We start from the raw sequence: 21514 nt of genomic DNA, 5'->3' as shown, positions 1-21514 counted from the left end.
ATGAATCTGTTATATTACAAAAGATGCATCAGAGTTGAAAAATCACATAACAGAAGCTTATTTTTGCTACCGTAAACCCTACAGCGGACATCATGACGTGTGCAGGTTTTCCCAATTAGGGATTAGTGTTTATAGGTAAAAGGCATTCACAGGCAGACTGCGTTCACACCTGCCTTTACAGGTCTTGGCAGGTAGGTCAGAATCTCCTGTTGGATGACAATGCAGTTTCAGGCCCCAATGCTGAAAGGCTGTCTAGGTTGTTTTTTTTGTTATTTAAAAACTCAGACGGCAGTTCCTCAAGTTATTAATGAAAACGGTATGTGGCTTTATCTTGATTCTCCAATCAAAGAGATGTTTGCAATGCTTTCAGTGAACGAAGGAACAAAAGCAAAGTGAGTTTCGTCTGTCTCAAAGGTATGTTCATGGATGTGTCATGTTCATGACCAAACTTTCACTGAAGCGGTATACATGGCATCCCAAAAAGCTCTGGAAACAGGTTCCTCTCCGTCATCCTGATGTTAAAAGGATTTAAACCAGTTTGTTATTTCACCATTTTTGCAGCATGGTGCTGCAGAGGCCTGAGACTTCTTCCAGAAACTGTCGATGGGTTTGGGAGGTAATGCCCCGTCCTGTGAGTGGTTAAAAAAAAAAAAAAAAAAAAAAAAAGGGTCCATCCCGTAACTTTCCCCACGGTATTTCTTGGCATTTGATATTTCAAGAGCTCATCACGCCCTTTTTTACTTAGTACTTTTCCTCTGAAAACGTGAAGGTTACACTTCTGACATAAGGCTGGAACGAAGGATATTGTGTTCCTGGCAGCTTCCCTCCATCAGATCAGCTGTAGCCTCTTCATCTTGCATAGGGGCATTAGAGGGACTGGGACTATCCCAGGCAGGATAGATTCGGGCGAAAACACAAAATTATTCAGACAGGCATGTCTTCAACCTGCAGGAAGAAATCCACATGTTAAAAGAAAGCTGATCAGCAGGTTCAAACTCTGGCGTCTTCTGGCAAAAGCAAGCCACTGCACCACCATCTTCCTTAAATATATAAAGACAGAATCACCCAAAAATCATTTAAACCCACAAACATTTTTCTAGTTTATTTTGTATTAGAAGTGTTTTTCCTTCTTTTCTTTAGTCCCGCTATAAGACATGAGTTAAAGAATACACAAACTACTCATCTAACTTTGGTCATTTTCATAATGTTCCTTCTAGTACAACATTAAAGTCGAATTTTTCCATTTTTTTCCAACAGTGCCGATTACCAAATAATAACTTGGTTCAATGAGGAGTTAAATGAAGCCAAATTGAGTTTAGCCCACACTTGCAACAACACACAATTAGCTAGCAGCCGTTTGTCAGACGGGAATTTCACAAACAAAATGTGTACATTCAAACACACAAAAAACCATGCTGACCAAACTGCATTTGTCTTTAACATCTTTATTCATCTTTTTTCATTATTTTTATTTGTAATGAAATTTATACTCTGTCTTCTGAACTTTTTTTTTTTTTTCCTTTTTAAAACAGCTTCTGTCACCGAACTCAAACAAAAAAGAAAAAAAAAAAAAGAAAAAAAAAAAAGAAAATCACCAAAAATGATTTTGTGTTGTACAATCCACCTGGCGGACATTCCTATTAGCTTCTTCCAGGGTGCCGTTCAAACAGCCGTGGTCCAACACTGTTGCCCGTCTTAGTTTTCACCCCCCGTCTCTGCTGCACCGTTAAGGGGGCGCGCTGAAAATCCAGAAAAGCAGCAAGGGTGGACAGAAGTGCTACTCGTCAGATAGTAAAATTCAGTGTGCAAACACCAGGAGAAGTCCAATTCAATATTGCTGCTGTTTATGGTCAGTTGCATGAAGGTCAGAAGATTTAGACAATCCTGCCTCTCCTTTTTTTTTTTTTTTTCTTTTCTTACATTTTTTTTTCTTTTTATTTATTTTTTTTAAAGCCAACATGACTGAGGTTAAGTAAGGAAAGGAAAAAAAAAAGAAAAAAAAAAAAGACTTCATAATTCAGGATTAGAGCTGATGAGAACAAGGATTTCATGAAGTGCGTCTTCTCTTTTTACTTTCCAACCGGCCCCCAATTTAATGGTTGTTATACTAACAACTAGGGAGGGACACTTCAGGAGACGCCAGACTACATAGATTTGTTTTAAAAGGAGAACTTCGAGAAAAAAAAGAAAGAAAGAAAGAAAAATAGTGCGTCCTCAGATGGGACAAAAACGGACCGGAGGCAATACTGTCCACCACATGCTTCATACTGTGTTAATCTGACACCCTCTTCTTTGCACTGTTTCCTCCAACAAACAACTGATGGACACCACAGGCAGTGGAGACAACAAGGAGGGGGGGAGAAAAAACCAACAACAACCAAAAAAAAGCCTCATCCTCCAAAACATTAAGTGGAAGGGAGGGGAAAGAAGAAAAATAACAAAAAAAAAAAACTGAGGAGAGGCTACTTGAAAACCTGATTCTGAAAACGGAAACTTGATCTGATGCTGAACAAACCAGGCTGTTCCAGCAGAAAGAGGCAGTGACTGCATTCCAGACCAAATACTTGCACCTGTAACAAAGCTGAACGCTTTAGAGATCCAAACTGAACTAAAAGTATGAAACTGTGAGCCAATGAAAATGATAAAACTGAGTTTTCCAAACGTTGACCTTTCTGCTCACGTTTTGCTTATCAAACTTAACTTCATGCATGATTACGATAATCACCGCCTCTGCTCCTATACACTGGACAAAAGATAAACCCGGATTTTCCACATAAATTGGGAAAATAATAAATTCTTATCCACGCTTACATCTGTCCACATCTGTTATAATCACTTTAAATGAAATGGCAAGGAGGGTGGGTGGGGGTCAGTATTTGGTTTGGAACAGAGTTGCTGCGGTTACAAATAACAAACCCGCATCTTTAGATGCGCAAGATGTTGTGATGTCACAGGAAGTTCATGACATCATAGGAGAAACAATTTGAATGACTGGTGACTTTACAGAGCAGCGGCAGAAACCCAATCAAGTCCCCTGAATGTTAGTCCCCCTCTGACCTCATCGTCACAGAAACCCCTCAACCTGCTGATGATGATGATGTTCTCCCCAATTTGAAAGAATACAAATTAGCATGTTTGTCAAAAATAAATTTAATCTTTTTGTCCTGGCATCACTCCTGGGTAGCTGCCTCAAGTTCCAAGGAAACTTCAGTGAGATCCACGTGCTCTGTAAACGTCAACCATATGACCTGAAATGCGATGAGCTAGCGCCTGCAGTAATGGCGGTGCTGGTACCACCTCCTCCCGACCCCTGTTCCCAATGTCCCTCAGTTTACAAGAAACAAACAGGAAATAAAAAGATTAAAGAGAAAGGAAAAAAAAAAAAAAAAAAAAAAAAAAATCCCCCCACCCCCCAACCGGGCCTTTCGGCACGCCACTGACTTCAAGTGTGTGGCTGTGTGTGTGTGCGTGCGTGTACGAGAATCAGTGTGTGTGCGGACAAGGCCGCAAGAGTCTCTGAGAATATGTGAGGACTGGTGTGTGTGCGCGTGGAGGCTCCATGGGGGTGAGGGGGACTCCTAGTATTTCTTCCCTGGAACAAACTCCTTTGCTTCGGGATTCAAGATGCTCTTCCTCTGCAGAAGTAGACAGGAAACATGAAAACCAATCCTTCAACCCCAAACTGACTATTCATCTTGAAGAAGAAAAAATAAAAAATAAAAAATCTTGTGACGTTTGAGATGTCCGACTCACCGCAACTTCCTCCAGGTTGCTGTGGTGATCGCTGACCGACAGGCCGTTGAGCTGCTGCTGCAGCTGCCCCACTCCCTGGTTGTTGAGGTCACGCGAAGGGATGAACCAATCCTGGTCCTCCTCCTCCAGCATTTCCTGGAAACAGCGCTCCAAGAACTCCTGCTCCAACAGCTCCTCTTCCACCTGAAAGGGAGAAAAAAATAATAATATTTTACTGAATAACCAATCAGAAATGTCATCAGTCCAACTCTGGCTGGTGACTTTTGTTTCATCTCACAACTTTTATATGAACAACCTGTTCCTCCCTGTAACTGTGACCAAAATAAGTACTGAGGGGATCTTCTGATTTTCCCACCATCTAAACAATACAACAGTTTCTAAAGGACCTCAAACCTTTTCAGTGCTTAACATTTTATATGGTCCAACACAGATTTTGATACAGTACAGAAGCCTAAACAGGCCTGAGAAGAATGTAATCAAGGTTTTGATGTTTGTAAAGAATCCACAAAAACAGATCATAGACACAGATTTCCCCCAGATGAGTTTTTTTCCAAGATAATCTTAAACTTGAAGGACTTCAGGTTGAGAGAAAAAGGATGAGGGGGGAGAAGGAGGAGAAAACACATCAACTCCTGTTGAACTAGTGCTGGGCGGTATGACCAAAAATACATATCACAGTATTTTTTCACAGTATCACGGTATTTTTTTTTTCATGCATAATTAGGTGTTCACAGCATTTTCTACAGATTGAGAACAGAATTAAAAATTAAAATAAAAATTCTTCAAAATAATTCCTTCGTTAATAATTGGTCACACAGAACTTTATTGTATTAATATTCACATCTTCATTGTAAACAAATTAATAACATTGCTATTTACACTGGTCGGACTGTTCAGCTCTGTTTCAGACTGATACCTCCGGTCCAGGCTGGTCCTCATCCTCAACACGCACGTCTCTTTTTCCAATCGCGGAAAATATTTTTCAATACTCATCTGGATTGAAGCAGCAAACATTCAGTGTAAAAGTTTAAAAAACCTACTTTATTTGATTCACAGCTGCTAGTGTTTAGACCTCGACAACCCAACTACATTTTTTTTTTTTTTTTTTTTTTTTTTTAAAGGCAAAGTTGCGACTAGTTAACTTTATAAAGAAGGCGTAATCGCCGGTATTCGGTGTGAACCGGTATACCGCCCAGCACTACGTTGAACCATTCTTAAAATCTGAATTAATCAACTATAAACATTAAAAAGGACTGTTTTGGGTGTCATAACACTGACAGTATGTGCACATACCTGTCTGTTGTACTCCTCCTCATTCTCCATCCACATGTACTCAGCAAATGGGTTGGTGTCCGTGCTCTCTCCTGCATGCCCGTTGGCCACTGGCTCTTTTCCTTCCTTTCCTGGAGCCCCGCCTCCTGGTGTCTTGGCCACCTCTGGACCGCTCATCTCAGCCGGTTCTGCATGACAACACAATTACAGACAAGGGTTACTGCTGGTGCTCATTTTATTGTTTTTAGTTCAGCTCTAAACTCTTTAAAGAAAAAAAAAAAAAAAAAAAAAAAAAAAGCCACAATCGTTTCTGTAAGCAGACGATCCAAAAATGTCAGACGATGTGTGCTTGGTGGTCTTTATTTCTTGAAGCCAATTAAAAAAGGTGGACTCTAATCCATCCGACTCGCCACAGCTAGTTCTTATCAACTGTCAAATTTACAATGTCCCATTTCAAACAAGGCTTTATTATTTCAGGCCCGGATCCAAGACGAACACTACTAAAAGTGGTAGTGCTGGGCGGTATACCGGTTCACACCGAATACCGGTTTATAATTTCGTTATGATATGAATTTTTAATATACCGCCATACCGGTGTATTTGATTACACAACGGGGGGAACGCTGCGTCGCGCGACATTGTTTGAGACGGGACCCTTTTTCAGTGTTGCGCTTCTAAACACGCATGTTTACTGTCTATTTTTAACGCTATTTAAAAAATACTGGTATTCGTTAAGCTGCATATCCTTTCCCTGCTCTCCCTCCGTCTCTGTCAGTCATGCGTCTCTCTCACATAGCCTACACACACACACACACACACACACACACACACACACACACACACACACACACACACAGCCCCTCCCCTCCGTGCACACCGCGTGTGTCTCCATCAGCGAGATCATCCCTGGAAGCATGGAAGCTTGCTAGCTTCAGCGCTGCGTTAGATTAGCTCCCATTAAAAAGTCCTATAAAAATATTTTATATTTTGAACACAATGTTGTCCCGTCCCGTCCCATAGCAAACAAGCCATTACGCCTTCTTTATAAAGTTAACTAGTCGCAAGTTTGCCGTAAAAAAAAAAAAAAAAAAAAATGTAGTTGGGTTGTCGAGGTCTAAACACTAGCAGCTGTGAATCAAATAAAGTAGGTTTTTTAAACTCTTACACTGAATGTTTGCTGCTTCAATCCAGATGAGTATTGAAAAATATTTTCCGCGATTGAAAGAGAAACGTGCGTGTTGAGGATGAGGAGCAGCCTGAACCGGAGGTATCAGTCTGAAACAGAGCTGAACAGTCCGACCAGTGTAATTAGCTATGTTATTAATTTGTTTACAATGAAGATGTGAATATTAATACAATAAAGTTCTGTGTGACCAATTATTAACGAAGGAATTATTTTGAAGAATTTTTAATTCTGTTCTCAATCTGTAGAAAATGCTGTGAACACCTAATTATGCATGAAAAAAAAAAAACCGTGATATGTATTTTTGGTCATACCGCCCAGCACTAGTGGACGGATACTGCTCAGCACACTGATGCAAGTCAACGCGGCTCTTTCTTATCTAAAAATAATCTGCCTGTGAGCACAAATACACCTGAAGGAAGAAGAACATTCTTTGGCGTTCCCTATTTACAGTCAATAGTTTTCCTAGGTTGGGAAAATGCAGAGCTGCAGTAAACGGCCCGTGTTGCACACAGGCACCTGTTATAAATCAGTTTTTGCCAATAGAAAGAGGAACTACAGAAACAACTTCAATCTCATTTCCCTTCATACGAGCACAAACAAAAGAGCCGCAAAGCTGGAAAAGGCTAACCTGGTTCTCACGCAGATGGATGTTTCTCATCCATCTGGAATTTTGTCGGTTGCCTAGCTGTTCTCTGCTGTGAGTAGGCGGGGGTTGTATTCAAAAACCTCTCGAACCTGATTGGAGAATTCAATGTGTGTGTCACGTACTACTTCGACCAATCATATCGAAAGCGGACGTGACGCGTTGGAGCGCGACCAGTCTCTCGGTCTGTGGTGGAAAATAAACAAAACACAACAGCAGCGAGCAAAGCAGGAGCTAGCAGCAGCTAATCGTCCGGCAATGACGGTAAATGCTCCTCTTTTAAAGAATTGATATGTGGTAGTTTAGATAACACCGTCGAAACCGCCGAATCGAAGCTGAGTCCATGCTCTTGCATCCGTGCCGACATCGTTGTTGTCGTACTGTGTTTGACTGTGTTCGTTGTCGCGCCGGATGCTACGTCATACCTGTTAACACCCCGCCCCACGATTGTGATTGGATCTAGGCATAGAGGCGGGCCCGTTTATGGGGTAACCGAAGACTTCGGGCTCAACAAGGCGCGCCCAGACCCTCGTGTGAGCTCACGAAGTGTAACGAAGATGCACGAAGCACGAAGGGTCTGCGTGAGAGCCAGGCTAGGAAAAGGCAGGGATTAAAATAAGAATCTTACAAGAGGCTCCTCAGACATTCATGGGTCAAAACACACGGCTGCCCAATAAGATTTATGACCGACCATTTTCATTTATATGTTGAAGTAGGATTTAATTTTACATGTGCATGCAAAGAAACGCTCCAGTGGTTTGCCAGTACAACATTTGTGAGTTCACATGCAGATGTCAACACATGATGCAATCAAGGCAAACAAAGTGAGTCATCATGCAATTGTGCTCCGTGTTGTAATGCAGAAGCAACGGGCCCGACACGCGCCTGTCCTGTGGCTTTCAGATGCCTTCGAGAGCCACTAAAGGTCAGAAAAACTCACAAAAAAAAAAAAAAAAGGTAGGTTGCTGTCCACAAAACGGCAAAGCCAACAATATTTCCACAGTCTTTAAGCTCAGCTAAGTAAGAGTAGAGAAGCAGGAGAGTAAATATATTCAGTGACTGGGAAAATCCGTAGAGAAAGTGAAAAAGAAACTCTACAACACATCTAGTTCCCCATATCCTAATGCTGCCTTTAGGGGGAAAGCCCCCAACTTTAATAATACATTCCCATCTAAATTTAAAATGCGATCCCAATAATTTGGCAAGATCACACAGAAATACATTCACACCTGCCCTGAAAGTACTGTGCGTCCCTGCGGTCACTTTCAGCTTTTCTCCGCACTGCTCGTGCACTGATTGCATTTGGACCGCATCCAAACCAAAAGGAATTCTTATGACAATGCAACACCCAACTTTTCCTTCCCACCCCTTTTAATATATACTTAACTGTCACGACCGAAAAACCACCCACTAAAGCAATAGATCTGTAATACAGAGATGCTGATAAAGAGCTTTTAAAATATATATATATATATATATATATATATAAAAAACTTGGGTTGTTAAATATGACAATGACAGCTGAATGTTCAGGTAAATAAACAATTTATTTGAAGAAAATACACTGACTAGAGTAGAGAGGATCAGTGGTGTTATTATGATTCTGCTATAAAAAAAATTATATATATATATTTTAGGGCTGGGACTTTAGTGCGTTAATTTCGATTAATTAACTACACACATATTAGCGCGTTAAAAAAAATAACGCATTTTAATCGCACACTATAATTTTTTTTTTTTTTTTTAAATACAGACGGATGGACGCAAGTCAAGCAAGACTGATCGCACCCACTCAGAAATGTACTGATGAGGGCTGACGAGGGACTCGTTGTGTAGCCAATATTTCATGCGGCATTAAATTTCATCTGGGCGGAATGAAAGAAAGATATGTCTGGAGAGAGCTTTTGTGTGTGCGCGAGTACTTCCGATGAAAACTTCCGGTGATTTGACAGATAACGTAGCTAAAAAGACTAGCTTTCTTCAGTAGCCTAATGCTTACCGATTTAGCAAGCCTAGCAGCCTCGTTGCTAATGCTAGCCGCCGTAACGTTACCAACCATACCCGACGTCAAGGAGTTAGCTGAGCAGGGGGAAGATTATGGGGCTGGCAGAGTTAACTTCATAATGGGTGAGTGCAGGTTTCATTCACTTGTTTTCATTATTTCACAGGATTGATTTACTTCATTGGTTTATCCGATTGCTGGCCGCCGAGCCATTATGTGTCTCGGAACATGTAGCAGCTAGCGTGGAAGCTAACGGGGGCCCAACGCAGCTTAACATCCAAGATTCTATATACTGTGTTTTCATGCATGCTACATTCAGATTTCAAATAGGGATATGTTCTGTGTTTGTTGAAATATTGTTGAAAATGTTAATTTTCTAAAGGATAAAGTATATGCGATTAAAATGCGATTAATTAATTTCAAAGCCTGTAGTTAACGCGATTAAAAATTTTAATCGAGTCACAGCCCTAATATATATATATAAATTAAACATGCCCACAATAATGACATAACCCCCCTGACTGCCAGCCAACTGCATCAGACTCATGACTCAACTGTGGCCTCTCAGTGGAGAGATGGGGGGGGGATGATGATCTCAACCGCTCCAGGGTCAGACAGATACAGCGTTGTTGCGATGTTTAACGTTCAAGGACCGACTTGTACACCTAATCAGAAACCTTGAAACGTCCCGCTTCAAAAGTCAGAGCAAAATGTTTTTTTCTCATGGCGTTTCTGTGCCGCTCGATGTTACAGGATCAACATGTGCGAGCAGAGTACGGCCCGAGGCAGAGCGCTGCGTTCCTCACAACGGCTGCACGGACATACCGTCTTTCAGAGGAGCTCCAATAAAGGCGTGTGATCTAAGCAGGTTAACAGAGTAAGAAGAGGTGCGTCTGTTTGTGTCTGTGGACAACAATAAAGTAGTCTGATTATCCAGTGCAATAACTTACACGAGCTGTAATCTATAAAAGAGGGGGGGGGGGGGGTTAGACGAGTCAAACGGACAGAGTATCAAACAACGCGGCAAGTTTAGAGCACAATCGTGTTTGAAACTTGTGCCAGAGCTTTGAAATTAATCTTTACAACTGTCTACAACGTTTTATGGAACAGAGAAGGCTTTAGATTAGATGCTCTTAAATGAATGACACCGTGGGGGAAAAAAAATAAAAAAAATAAGACAGGCAATACAAGAGTACACGCAAGGTAATTTAAAAGGCCTTCGTGGCAACAACTTGTGCAAAAATTCTTAAAACTTATTAAACTATAACCACAGATCAATCATAAAGAGAAATAACTCAGCTGCATTTCCATTCAAAATATCTGAAATGTCTCAGGAAACCTACACTCAGGTGAGCCTGGATAAAGAAAAGGACGAATGGCGAGAAGTGTACAATGATGTACAACATGTGTCATACTTCAGATGATCATGTTGCATAACCGTGTGCTGGTCACCATGTAATATTTAGTTAGCAAAGCCCAACCCTGTGCATCCTCTGTGCTTGCAGACAGAGGGCCATTTGATCAACCAAAGTGGTGAAAGAAACAAAAAAAACAAACAAACAAAAAAAAGGTAAGATTCTGTTCTGTCGGAAGCACGCGGAGATGGTATAAAAATACGGGGGGGGGGAATTTTTTTCTTTTTTTAAAAATGGCTAAATCTGATGGGAATATTTCCCATACCCAACCTTCCATTCAAAGTGTCAATCTGCTAAGAAAAACCACGCCTCTCGCAGAATATAAAAATGAATGAATGCATTAATAAATGCCAATCTATCCAATTTTGCAGCTTTTTAAAATTTCTCACAATGAGACGTTCACATTGAGTCAAAACTATTTTAAATGTCGTTTCTAACTGATGCCCATCTTTAATCAACTACTTGCGTTTGAAGAGCGGCTGAAAAATCATTTGGAAAACTTGCTCATTTCTTTTTGGTTGGGTGTTTCGTAACAAACTTCTTTGGTGACGAACTTGAAATACATCACTACTTCACCTAGACAAGTCATTTTGAATTTTTCCAACATTTTTCAGGCTAAACCGTCAGAGACAGACCATTTCAAATTGTATAAAGAAAATGTCCCTGACAATGCACACCCACAGTAAGGCCTTACTTTGTAAACAGCTTAAATCAATGCGATAATGAAAATATGAGCCTTGATACTGGTACAATTTAAATTGGGGGGAGAAAAACTATAAAACACTTTCTCTTTTATTTTTTATCTTTTGAGAATCACATAACACTTAAGTAGCTGTAGCTGGATGAGAAAACTCATAAAAACTGATTGATTCAACTTGGAGAACCAGAAAGGTAGGGGAAACAGTTGTTGTTCAAGACAAACTGTGCAGAATAATGCTCAAGATAAACAGCTTCATAACTGCTAATATGATGTAACAGTTGTATGTAACAGGAGCTGTGTCGTCGTGGCTCACTATTTGCTAACGTCTTCACGAAGCTAACGGGCTAAAACCAGGTGTACAGGCCCACCTGAAGAGTTGGGAAAAGGATTGAATGGTTTACCCGAGGTAATGCTAAGTGGCTAGAGTGCAGTGGCTGCAAATAGACCCAGGTAGCTGTGCTGTCAGTGAACGGGCCTAAGGTGATAGCTATCCCATGAACAACAAAGGGTAGTGAGCTGAGGCTCAGAAAACTGTTTTTCTCCAAGTCGTGGAGCCCAAAAACGGAACCGCAGCAAACAATGTATCAAATAAAAACGAACGTAGTGAGCTATTGTCACTCGTAACAAAACACCGTGGACAACCTGCGTTACTATTCAAATGTTTGAGGCCAAACAAAGTAGCTCCGCGACCAGTTAGCAAGCTGCTACAGCATGGCAGCATCCCTCAAGCAGGTCAACAAAACAAGCCTCCGCTCCGGGGATTAGAACAGCTTCACACACAAAACACGACGGGCCGTTTACATTCAAACTTTTTAGAGGTTAACGTTACCTGGCATGGTGCCGTTGGTGTTTGCCTCGAAGCGTAACGTTTCTCAAATTTTAGGGCACAACGAAGAGTGCGTCCTCGTCGTTTCCTCGGTGGGGATTTCTCAGTGCGGCGATGCAACGTAGCTCGAGTTAGCTAAATCCTGTTAGCCTCCGTGCTATCGTTAGAGAGCTAGGTCGGTCATGTGGTCTGGTGGGGCGTTCGCGGACTTTATAGCAACGCGGAAATGTCACTATTTTGTGATTGTAACCCAAGCGACCAGATACATTGTTCAGATTTCATTGTTATGATTTGATTTTTTTTTATGTGAGGGATGTGGTTTTCTAATCACAGATATTAGCCATTTGACTGCTACTGCATTTCTGATATGGAAATTAAGGATTTTGAACAGAATGTCATGAAAAAAATTATCTGGTTTATTACTCACTTGTTTTCACAGAAACAGTGTGACGAGCTTTGTTTCATGTAATCCATTACAGTGGAAAATAACTGATTGCTTTGAGCTCATCAAATCTTAAAGGGATAGTTCGCCTCTTTTGACATGAAGCTGTATGACATCCCATATAGCAATATCATTTATGAACATTGACTTACCCCCCGCTGCGTCCTGTGAGCCGAATCCCAGCTGAGTTTTGCGTTCCACGAAGGTAGTCCGGCTAGTTGGCTAGGGTCAAAAAAATAAAGCGTTTTGCTTCTCAAAAAAATATCCGTTCAAAAGAGTAATACATTTGCATCACAAAATGTTGTCCTGGAAAAAGTCAGACCTCGCTTCGCTTGGCGCTATTTTTGCCTCCCTTGATATCAATGCGTCCAATGTAAAACAGTGCAGACCGAAGAGCAAACCGAGCACTCCCTAGCCACCTAGCGATAGCCGCACCTGTTACGGTGTTTACTGCTCGGAAGCAGGGGACTGCTGGGTCTGCTCTTCGGTCTGCACAGTTTTACATTGGACGCATTGATATCAAGGGAGGCAAAAATAGCGCCAAGCGAAGCGAGGTCTGACTTTTTCCAGGACAACATTTTGTGATGCAAATGTATTACTCTTTTGAACGGATATTTTTTTGAGAAGCAAAACGCTTTATTTTTTTGACCCTAGCCAACTAGCCGGACTACCTTCGTGGAACGCAAAACTCAGCTGGGATTCGGCTCACAGGACGCAGCGGGGGGTAAGTCAATGTTCATAAATGATATTGCTATATGGGATGTCATACAGCTTCATGTCAAAAGAGGCGAACTATCCCTTTAAGATTGGAAAATATACTTAATTATATCACAAGGTGAACTGATAATATACATCTATCTTAAAGGTCCTATGGCATGAAATTTTCACTTTTTAAGGTTGTCTAACATTAATATGAGTTCCTCTAGCCTGCCTGCGGTCCCCCAGTGGCTAAAAATGACGATAGACCTAAACCATGCACTGGAAATTATTCTCCGCCTTTGGAAATGTGACCATGCAGATGGCCTGATCGGGAAAGCCGCCGCTTATGACGTGGAGGTTGTTTCCACCCAGAGCCCATATATGGCTATGCCAAAACTGCCTTTTCCCGCCCACAGCTCTTTGGCCAGCTCGTTGCGCTGTATATGGATGTAAAAAATCTGTTTAGAGCTCCTGCATCAGAACCTCTAAAGAGCCAGTGGACAGATTTTGTTTTTTTCTGGGAAAGTGACGACAGAACTGAAGAGATTTGTGTATGTGTGCGCCAAATATTTCACCGACGAATGTTTTCAGAACTTGGGCCAATACCGAGCCCAATAAGGAAGAGCCTAGACTCCCTGCGGAGGAAACTCATTTGGCCGCTTGTATTCGCGATCTCATTCTCTCGGTCACTACCCACAGCTCGTGACCATAGGTGAGGGTAGGAACATAGATTGACCGGTAAATCGAGACCTTCGCCTTCTGGCTCAGCTCCTTTTTCACCACAACGGGCCGCTGCAGAGCCCGCATCACTGCAGACGCCGCACCAATCCGCCTGTTAATCTCCTGCTCCATTCGTCCCTCACTTGGGGAAGGATCTCATTCCCGAGAGTAAGTAATTTAACGCTCTATAATTGTGTTGCTTTCCTGTATGTACAGTATAGTTACATAGCTTGTTACCACAAGAAAGGGTTTGTATCGTTAGCTATGCAGCTAATAGCATCTGCAAGCTCTTATCTCTGCCAACTGGGTTGTTGGAGGTGTTTGCATGCCCATGAGATGGTTAGCTCGCTCATTTTAGACCAAACCCCCCTACTTCAAGCTTCCTGAAGAAGAATGAATCCGCAAATTCAGTGCATTTCATCAGGATAATGATTTATTCATGGTTCCAGAGTCAAAACGGTCAGTCTGTCTGTGTCATTAGGTGTGCAGCTAATAGCTCGGTCACTGTCGCTAATGTAACGTTAAATAGCATGAGGTATGCAAGTGGACACCTCATTTACTGTAACGCAAGTGTTGTGTACTTATTTGTTTGTTTTCATCTACGTGCCATAGCGATTCACAAAACATTTGCGCAAGGTACCACGGGCGTAAGTAAGGCCACACCCCCACTAAACAGCTCATTCTGAGGATCCTAAGGAAAGCTCATTTTTGGGACTGGCTGTAATTCTGCACCAAGACAGAATTTTGGGGGAAATAACTCAGATACAGTATTAGGGGACCACTAAAGCCTATAAAAATATATAAAAGCCTCCATTTATTTTCATGCCATAGGACCTTTAAGACTGACACTGCCTTATTTACTGCAACTAATTTTTCATTTAAAAACAGAAGAAAAAGAAGAATATAGTGCCATTAAAACAGACGACAGAAACAGAACTGTAGCTGCATCACAACATCTGTTTGTATCCTGCAAAAGTATTTCCAGTCCACTCTACCCAGAAACTTCAAGTGCACGATTAGATGATGAGTTCTATTCTGAAAAAGATCCAACTCTGAAGCACTCTGAGCAGAAAAACACTTTAAATCATCGACCCTATTCCCACACTGTTTATTTCAAAGGAAAGACAGTCTTTAATGTTTTCTGTTGAGAACTTTCTAAAAAAAAATTACTAAATCAACAGCAGGTATCCCGACAGTCTGAACTATATGTCATCTCTCTTTTATGGTTGGAAGCTCTTGGGTGTTCTTAGTTACACTAATTGAGTGACTGACAGCTGCTGAAGCAGCAAAATGCCATGGTTTGTGAATGCTTAAACACCATAGTTGACTGAAATAGTGCAAGGACAACATCTGAAATGTTAAAACTGAGAAATGGTGGTGCTTTCTGTAAAATGTGCGCTCTCTCTGAATTGATGCCAGAAACAAAAAATTTGAAATAAATAAATGTCACGTCATGCTGAAAAAGACAGGTTAAAATGTCTTGCAGCTAATTAGAATGGTTGACACAAGTCAGCAACATGATTGGGTATAAAATTAGCTCCTCCGACGGAAAACTGCCGTCCTAGTGACGTACGTTTCATCCATCCATGCAGCCATTATCTTCAGCTTATCTGAGGTCAGGCCACGGAGGCAGCAGATCCAGGAGGTAAACCCAGACATTCCTCAGGGATCCCGAGGCATTCCCAGGTCAGAAAGGATGAGTTCTGGGTCAGCCCGAGGGCCTCTTCCAAACCTCCAAAGGGAGGCAACAAAGAGGTTTCCTAACCAGACGCTAACCACCTCAGCTGACTCCTTTTGATGCAGAGGAGCAGCAGCTCTACACCAGAGTTCCCTCTGGATGTCCGAGCTCCTCCTCCTATCCCTAAGGGCTCTAGCATGGTTGCCGCGTCTGCTCGCGCGAGCGGTGTTGATTACGTCACGAGTTCGTGCCCGCCATAGGACCCTATATAGTGGTGCAAGTCGTTGCGCGTCAGTGGTTGCAATTTTCTCCGTCACAGAGGTGGCGCTGCTACGTAAAGGTTACCTCTACTCTACAACCACGAAAGTGGAGAAGAAAACAATGCCGCTGTCAAGAGCAGGAATACTGTAATTAATGATACTGCTGCAGTTTTCGGATCATTTTAATTTTTTAATTCAGTTAAAAGAGGTGAAGGTCTGAAGCCCCCGGCATCAACAGAGTCTCTGCCCTCTTCTTTGCCTTCACGTATCTGTCCCGTAGCTTCTTCCACACATTCTTACAGAACTCTCCCTCTTTCCCAAAAGTTCTGCCAATCTCTGTGCACCAGTTTGGGGAGTTTACTTGGTCCCTGTGCTGTTTCACTGCAGTTTCGTACAGCTGCCTGTACAAACGCACCTCCTCACTGAGCCTGGTCTCACATCGGTCCATCCGGTTCGTTGTGTTCGGCGCCGCCAAGTTACAAAAATCGACTGGTGCACGACAACGCGCTGCGCCGTCTTTTCAAGGGAAGCGCCATGCCTGAAACGTCATTTTGACGTCACGGTCCGCCACCGCCGTGACAGACGTGGCAACCATGCTACCGCCTTAAGGCTGAGCCCAGCCACCCCCTTCAGCCGCAAACTCAATCCTTTTATATATATCTCTCTATTTATAGAGTGAGTCTGCGGCATTTACAAACCGAAACGGTGTGCAGAGTAGGCGGAGTCTCCACACTATTTCATATCACTTTGTGAAACTTGTGAAAAGGGCTAATGCTAGATGTTAGAGCTTGTTGAACATGCCCCTCCTCCAAATACTGTAAAATAAAAAAAATTAATAAAAAAAACTCTTGCTTGATTCAATTAGAAAAGAGGCAAGTGTTTTTCAATGAATGAGAAAATTTCGAAATTTCTCAGTTTCAACAATGGAGGTTTTGCATTTTTCGATCAAACACAAGGTTAAAGGGATTTAGGAAATAACTGCTTTCCATTTTTATTTCAAACTTACACAGAATTGCACCCCAGCTCTTATGATTTGAACAATTACATTAAAGAAACAGCTGCTGTGACTGGAAATACATTTAAACCTGGATTGAACTTTTTAGAGACAGCAGGCATAAGCTGACCTCCTTGAAAATGTGAAATTACTTTTTCGTTCAGCGACAACACGTGAGAGTAAATATAGAAAACAGCCTGTTTTGATTAATTAGTTTCAGTGTAGAAAGTCTCCGGGAACGACGAAAAAAAAGTCACAACAAAGCACAGCGTGGCATCAAGTCGTTTCTTCCAACCAAACCAGAAATTTAAAAAAATGTTCAATAAAATACAAGAGTGAAAATCAACACATCCCCTGTGGCACGTGTTATCGCTGAGATTACTTTAAACACAAATTGGTGCAATTGCTGCAGATAACTAGCCTGGGAATGCCCATGCTGCTTTGCGCGCGATTTCATTCTCACTGCAAAGGCAGCCTGGAAACCACCACCCTTATTTTTGCCTCAGTTTGGGAACCAATCACAGAACGGGGGGGGGGGGGGGGGGGGAAGCAAGACGATGACGGCGTCTATGCGCTACACGGAAGCTTGTAGAGTGTTAATCCAACATGGCAGCGGACACAACGTTACCGTTCAATGCAGCCTTAGAAAGTGTTTTAAGTAGCTTAGAGCGCAAGTTTACTTTTATTTTACTTTTTTTTCTTCTTCTTCCTCGTCGAATTTCTGTCGTCATCTGGTATAAGTGATACAATTGGCTATGTATCGTGCGCAAAGCAGCATGGGAAGAACCAGACGCCATTTGATAGACATTCGTAGCGCCCAATAAACGGCTCTAGGCATTCGTAAACCACGCCTCAAATACGAGGAAATGCACACCTAGTTCCCAGACCACCATCTCATCGAGATTGTGGACGCGTCAGCCAGGCTAGCAGATAACCACAGGTTTCCAGGCTTTATGCTGGAAGCTCCTTCAAGGACCAAAGATTTTACACAATTTCTGTGGAGTTTGACAGACACTTCACTAAGCTTTCCTTCATAATCATGAAATACCATATAGATTTACCTCTTGACCCAGCCTTTTATATGAGTCCAGGGAGGATATTTAGAAACAAGGTTTGCAGTGTTGATGTATATACAACAAGGACAACATTAAAGACGCTTACATGACAGTATACAAAAATCTGTTATTGTGTTGGTACAAAACCAGACTTTTAGAATACACTTTTACACTCTCCTCCTGCTTATAGACACCAGAAGGAGGCCTATGTGTGCCACTGAGTTTGATGCTCCTTTAGAAGGAGCAGCAGAATCCCAAAAATAATTTACAGGATGTGATATATCTCCATCTGCTGAATGAACAGTAGAGGCTGCACAGCTTATCAAATCTCAGTATCCACGTAAAACACATATGCTTTCATCTAATTATAATGATTTCAGTCTGACTGAAGAAATATTCATCCATTTAAATACAACTACTTCTGCATAATCCAACACGTCAACAACTTTGAATCACCAGAACTCCAATTAATGGGACGTTTTTGAGGACAAAGTGTCTGTCACACAAAAACCAAATCAAGTAAAACATGTACAGTCCTCTGTGGCCCTGTGCATCTGTATGGGTGAATTGACAAGCTCATCAATGGCAGATGTATGGGGTAAGAAATCGGTCAAAAAGAAACGTGCATCCGTGCAAGTAATCCACGCATATTTGGGAAATGTGTGCGTCTTTGGTTGTAGTTGAGCATAAAATAAATATGTGCAATCTCTAAAAAATGAGTCCATCTGTGTTTATAATGGGTTGTGTTTTGATATTTGTCAAAATACGAATTGAAAAGTTGCGACATCAAAAATTACATACACAAATTGAAAAGTTACGAATTCAAAAGTTACGAATACGAATTTCTCAAGTGCAGGAAAGGGGACAAAAATACGTCATCGCTAACGTCATCACGTCACAGGCATCACCAGCAGAAGAAAATTCAATCACCCCATCAGCGCGGCCGGTGATACTAGAACATATTTTGACTTTGACCACAGTGCGGACTCTATATTACTCTATATTTACTATACTATACTATACTATACTAGTAAATATTTACTGGATTGCGTTTGTGATTTAAAGCATGACACAACAAGGGGCTTCAGCAGCGGATGAACCTGTAAGTTAAAGATATTTTCCCATTATTTTTTGTGTATGAAATGCGCTGTGAATAAACTCGGCACGTTTATCTAGGTAGGGGAGGTAGTTCATGGTGGTAACCACTTAAATCCTACATAAGAGGGGAAATTGTGACAAGTAATGGTAGGATTAAGTTGACAAGTGCATGCAAAATCAAATGTATAGGCTATCCTAATAAACTACGATTGCTGAACAGGAGGACGACGTACAGCTTTAAGTTTATTCACAGCGCATTTCATACACAAAAAAAATAATGGGAAAATATATTTAACTTACAGGTTCATCCGCTGCTGAAGCCCCTTGTTGTGTCATGCTTTAAATCACAAACGCAATCCAGTAAATATTTACTAGTATAGTATAGTAAATATAGAGTAATATAGAGTCCGCACTGTGGTCAAAGTCAAAATATGTTCTAGTATCACCGGCTGCACTGATGGGGTGATCGAATTTTCTTCTGCTGGTGATGCCTGTGACGTGATGACGTCAGCGATGACGTATTTTTGTCCCCTTTCCTGCACTTGAGAAATTCGTATTCGTAACTTTTCAATTCGTAACTTTTTGATGTCGTAACTTTTCAATTCGTATTTTGACAAATATCAAAACACAACCCATTATAAACACAGATGGACTCATTTTTAGAGATTGCACATATTTATTTTATGCTCAACTACAACCAAAGACGCACACATTTCCCAAATATGCGTGGATTACTTGCACGGATGCACGTTTCTTTTTGACCGATTTCTTACCCCATACATCTGCCATTGATGAGCTTGTGTTGTCTTGCTTGTATTTTTGTGTTCCCATGTGGACAGAAATTATTTTTTAGAGCAGAGCTGGTATGCTGGACTTTTCAAGAACATATACATAGTCATGTACGTGTGGACATGGCCTCAATCTGATTGGTAAATGACTTCAGCAATGCACGTCACAGCCACGGTTTTCTAAAAATCGGCGCCGGAATGGGTACCTGAATGCAGCATGTGAACACACTCTTCCTCACTCTTCCTCAGAGACACACATGCCTGCGTGGCTTAGAGACTTAAAAACACCTCCGAATATTTTGATAAATTTATATGAATAGGTTTTGATTTACTTTCAGAAGGAATAAACCGTTCAGATCAGTCCTGTTCAGTACAGTCTACTGTTCGCACCAATGTGTACAGCTACAGAAAAGATATTGATCTATCATTTAAAAAAAAAAAGCATCTTTTCAAATACGCGACGGGTTCTCAAAATGCTGCAGTTCACCCTAGTACAACTACTCTTAATAATGTTTAACCTCTTGAGCTGTCTGGCCACAATATTCCTTCTTTCTTTCCCGACTAAAATGTGAGGCTGCGTTATTCAGAAATAAATGCAAGTACATTAAACAGATGACCTTAGCTGCATTCCTTTGCTTTGTTTACGCTATAACCGTCTTGCTGTTGTTTTCATTGAAGCTAGCAACATTGTTTTTTCTGCACCAATAAGGAACATACTCACCGCTGAACTTCAAGTGCTAACAGGGAGGGGGGGAGATCCGCAAGCCAGCTGTCGGAGGGCAAACCGCTGTTTTCCGGTCCAAATGTCACAAGAAGGCCACACTGCAACGAAATTCCTCCAGTTATCTTCGATATGCTGTATAAACACTAGTCTACTTGATCGGTTTGTTCGTGTTATTTGGTGAACACGGATAAATCCACTGTTTTTCTGCCTCGTTGAGAGGGAAAAAAAACGGTGGGTCGTAACCGCGCTTGTACAGCTGTACCCTTCAGTCATTGGCTGAATTCAACGTCAATCAATTATGCCTTGACAGACTATTGGCCCAAATAAGCACACGCTCCGCCTTTGCCTCTCCATTCACGTAGGTAAACAAAATACAGCTTCTTTTTTTTTTTACCACTGCCGTTTTTTTGCAAATCAATAGGACCAGTTAATATTTGACAACGTAACGAGGTCTGACCTTTCATTAGAAGACGAAGCTCCAATTTTGTGCTTTTAAAGGGTTTTTTGGATGTGAATGATAGATGACGAGACGATAGTCTCAGAGACCATATGTGAGAGAAAGCAGTCGTGTGTGTGCATGCTTTAAGTGTGAGGAAAGCTCATACTTTCAAAACCTTGTTCCATACACTCACAATTTTTAAAAAGGTACGTCGTAATGACCGCAGGATAATTCAACAAATTTGCGTTACTCGAGGAAAGCAAAAACACATTATTGTAGTTCTTTATTGATCATTGCTGATTAGATGAGGTCATTAGGTGGAAGTTTGAGTGTGTGAAACGAAATTGCCATATTTTACTGCGTGTTTGGCACTGAACATTGCGAAGTGGCATTAAAACAGCACAACTAACTATGAAGATAACCTGCAGTAGCCCCGTAACCTGGTGCAGGTCTGTAGAGCTAAGAATAAGTGTTTGAACATACAGTATATTGTTAACCACTTGGTAAATTGCCCAATTACTTCCTCATTCCAGCCTTCTGTGATATCACATCAGCAGAGATGATCCTAGATGTAGTATGATTTTAAATGTTCCAAGGATTGCACTCAGGTCTGGTAAAACCACCTCTACCTTTTGGACTCCTATGGCCTGGAGAGAGCTTCAAAATACAGTCGGCTTACAGACACTCCCTTCTATACATACTTTTAAAGGTATCTCAAGATCTAGATATTTTGCTTTTTTTTAACCCTTGCGTCATTTTATATCATATTAGCTTGAAATTGTGTTCTTTGAAGTGAAACTTTTATGTGAAATTGTTGTAA

General features: G+C 41.4%; 1 protein-coding gene across 2 annotated transcripts; it reads right to left on the bottom strand.

Annotated features, from left to right (window-relative positions):
* Window positions 1-1429: 1429 nt before the first annotated feature.
* On the bottom strand, window positions 1430-20511 carry paip2b (poly(A) binding protein interacting protein 2B). 2 transcript variants are annotated; one of them, XM_075450705.1, is made up of 4 exons: window positions 20253-20511; window positions 5047-5213; window positions 3754-3936; window positions 1430-3635 (listed from the first exon to the last, which is right to left on the bottom strand). In XM_075450705.1, the coding sequence occupies exons 2-4, from the start codon at window positions 5200-5202 to the stop codon at window positions 3579-3581; spliced, it is 396 nt and encodes a 131-aa protein (XP_075306820.1). In that variant the 5' UTR covers window positions 5203-5213; window positions 20253-20511; the 3' UTR covers window positions 1430-3578. The 2 variants fall into 2 exon arrangements, with proteins under 2 accessions (XP_075306820.1, XP_075306819.1); XM_075450704.1 differs by lacking the exon at window positions 20253-20511 and adding an exon at window positions 11801-11958.
* Between the last annotated feature and the right edge of the window lie 1003 nt (window positions 20512-21514).

This window comes from Odontesthes bonariensis, chromosome 19 (assembly GCF_027942865.1).
Source record: "Odontesthes bonariensis isolate fOdoBon6 chromosome 19, fOdoBon6.hap1, whole genome shotgun sequence".
In the NCBI taxonomy this organism is placed as follows: domain Eukaryota; kingdom Metazoa; phylum Chordata; class Actinopteri; order Atheriniformes; family Atherinopsidae; genus Odontesthes; species Odontesthes bonariensis.
Note: the sequence above shows the minus strand (reverse complement) of the source record. Positions and strands in the feature narration are given on the sequence as shown.

What these genes read in the sequence shown, in the direction of transcription:
- paip2b (XM_075450704.1), bottom strand. An exon ending in AGGAGGAGTACAACAGACAG is followed by an intron (nt 3,937 to 5,046) that starts GTATGTGCACAT and finishes TCTCCCTTTCAG; the next exon opens with GTGGAAGAGGAGCTGTTGGA. An exon ending in GCAACCTGGAGGAAGTTGCG is followed by an intron (nt 3,636 to 3,753) that starts GTGAGTCGGACA and finishes CTACTTCTGCAG; the next exon opens with AGGAAGAGCATCTTGAATCC.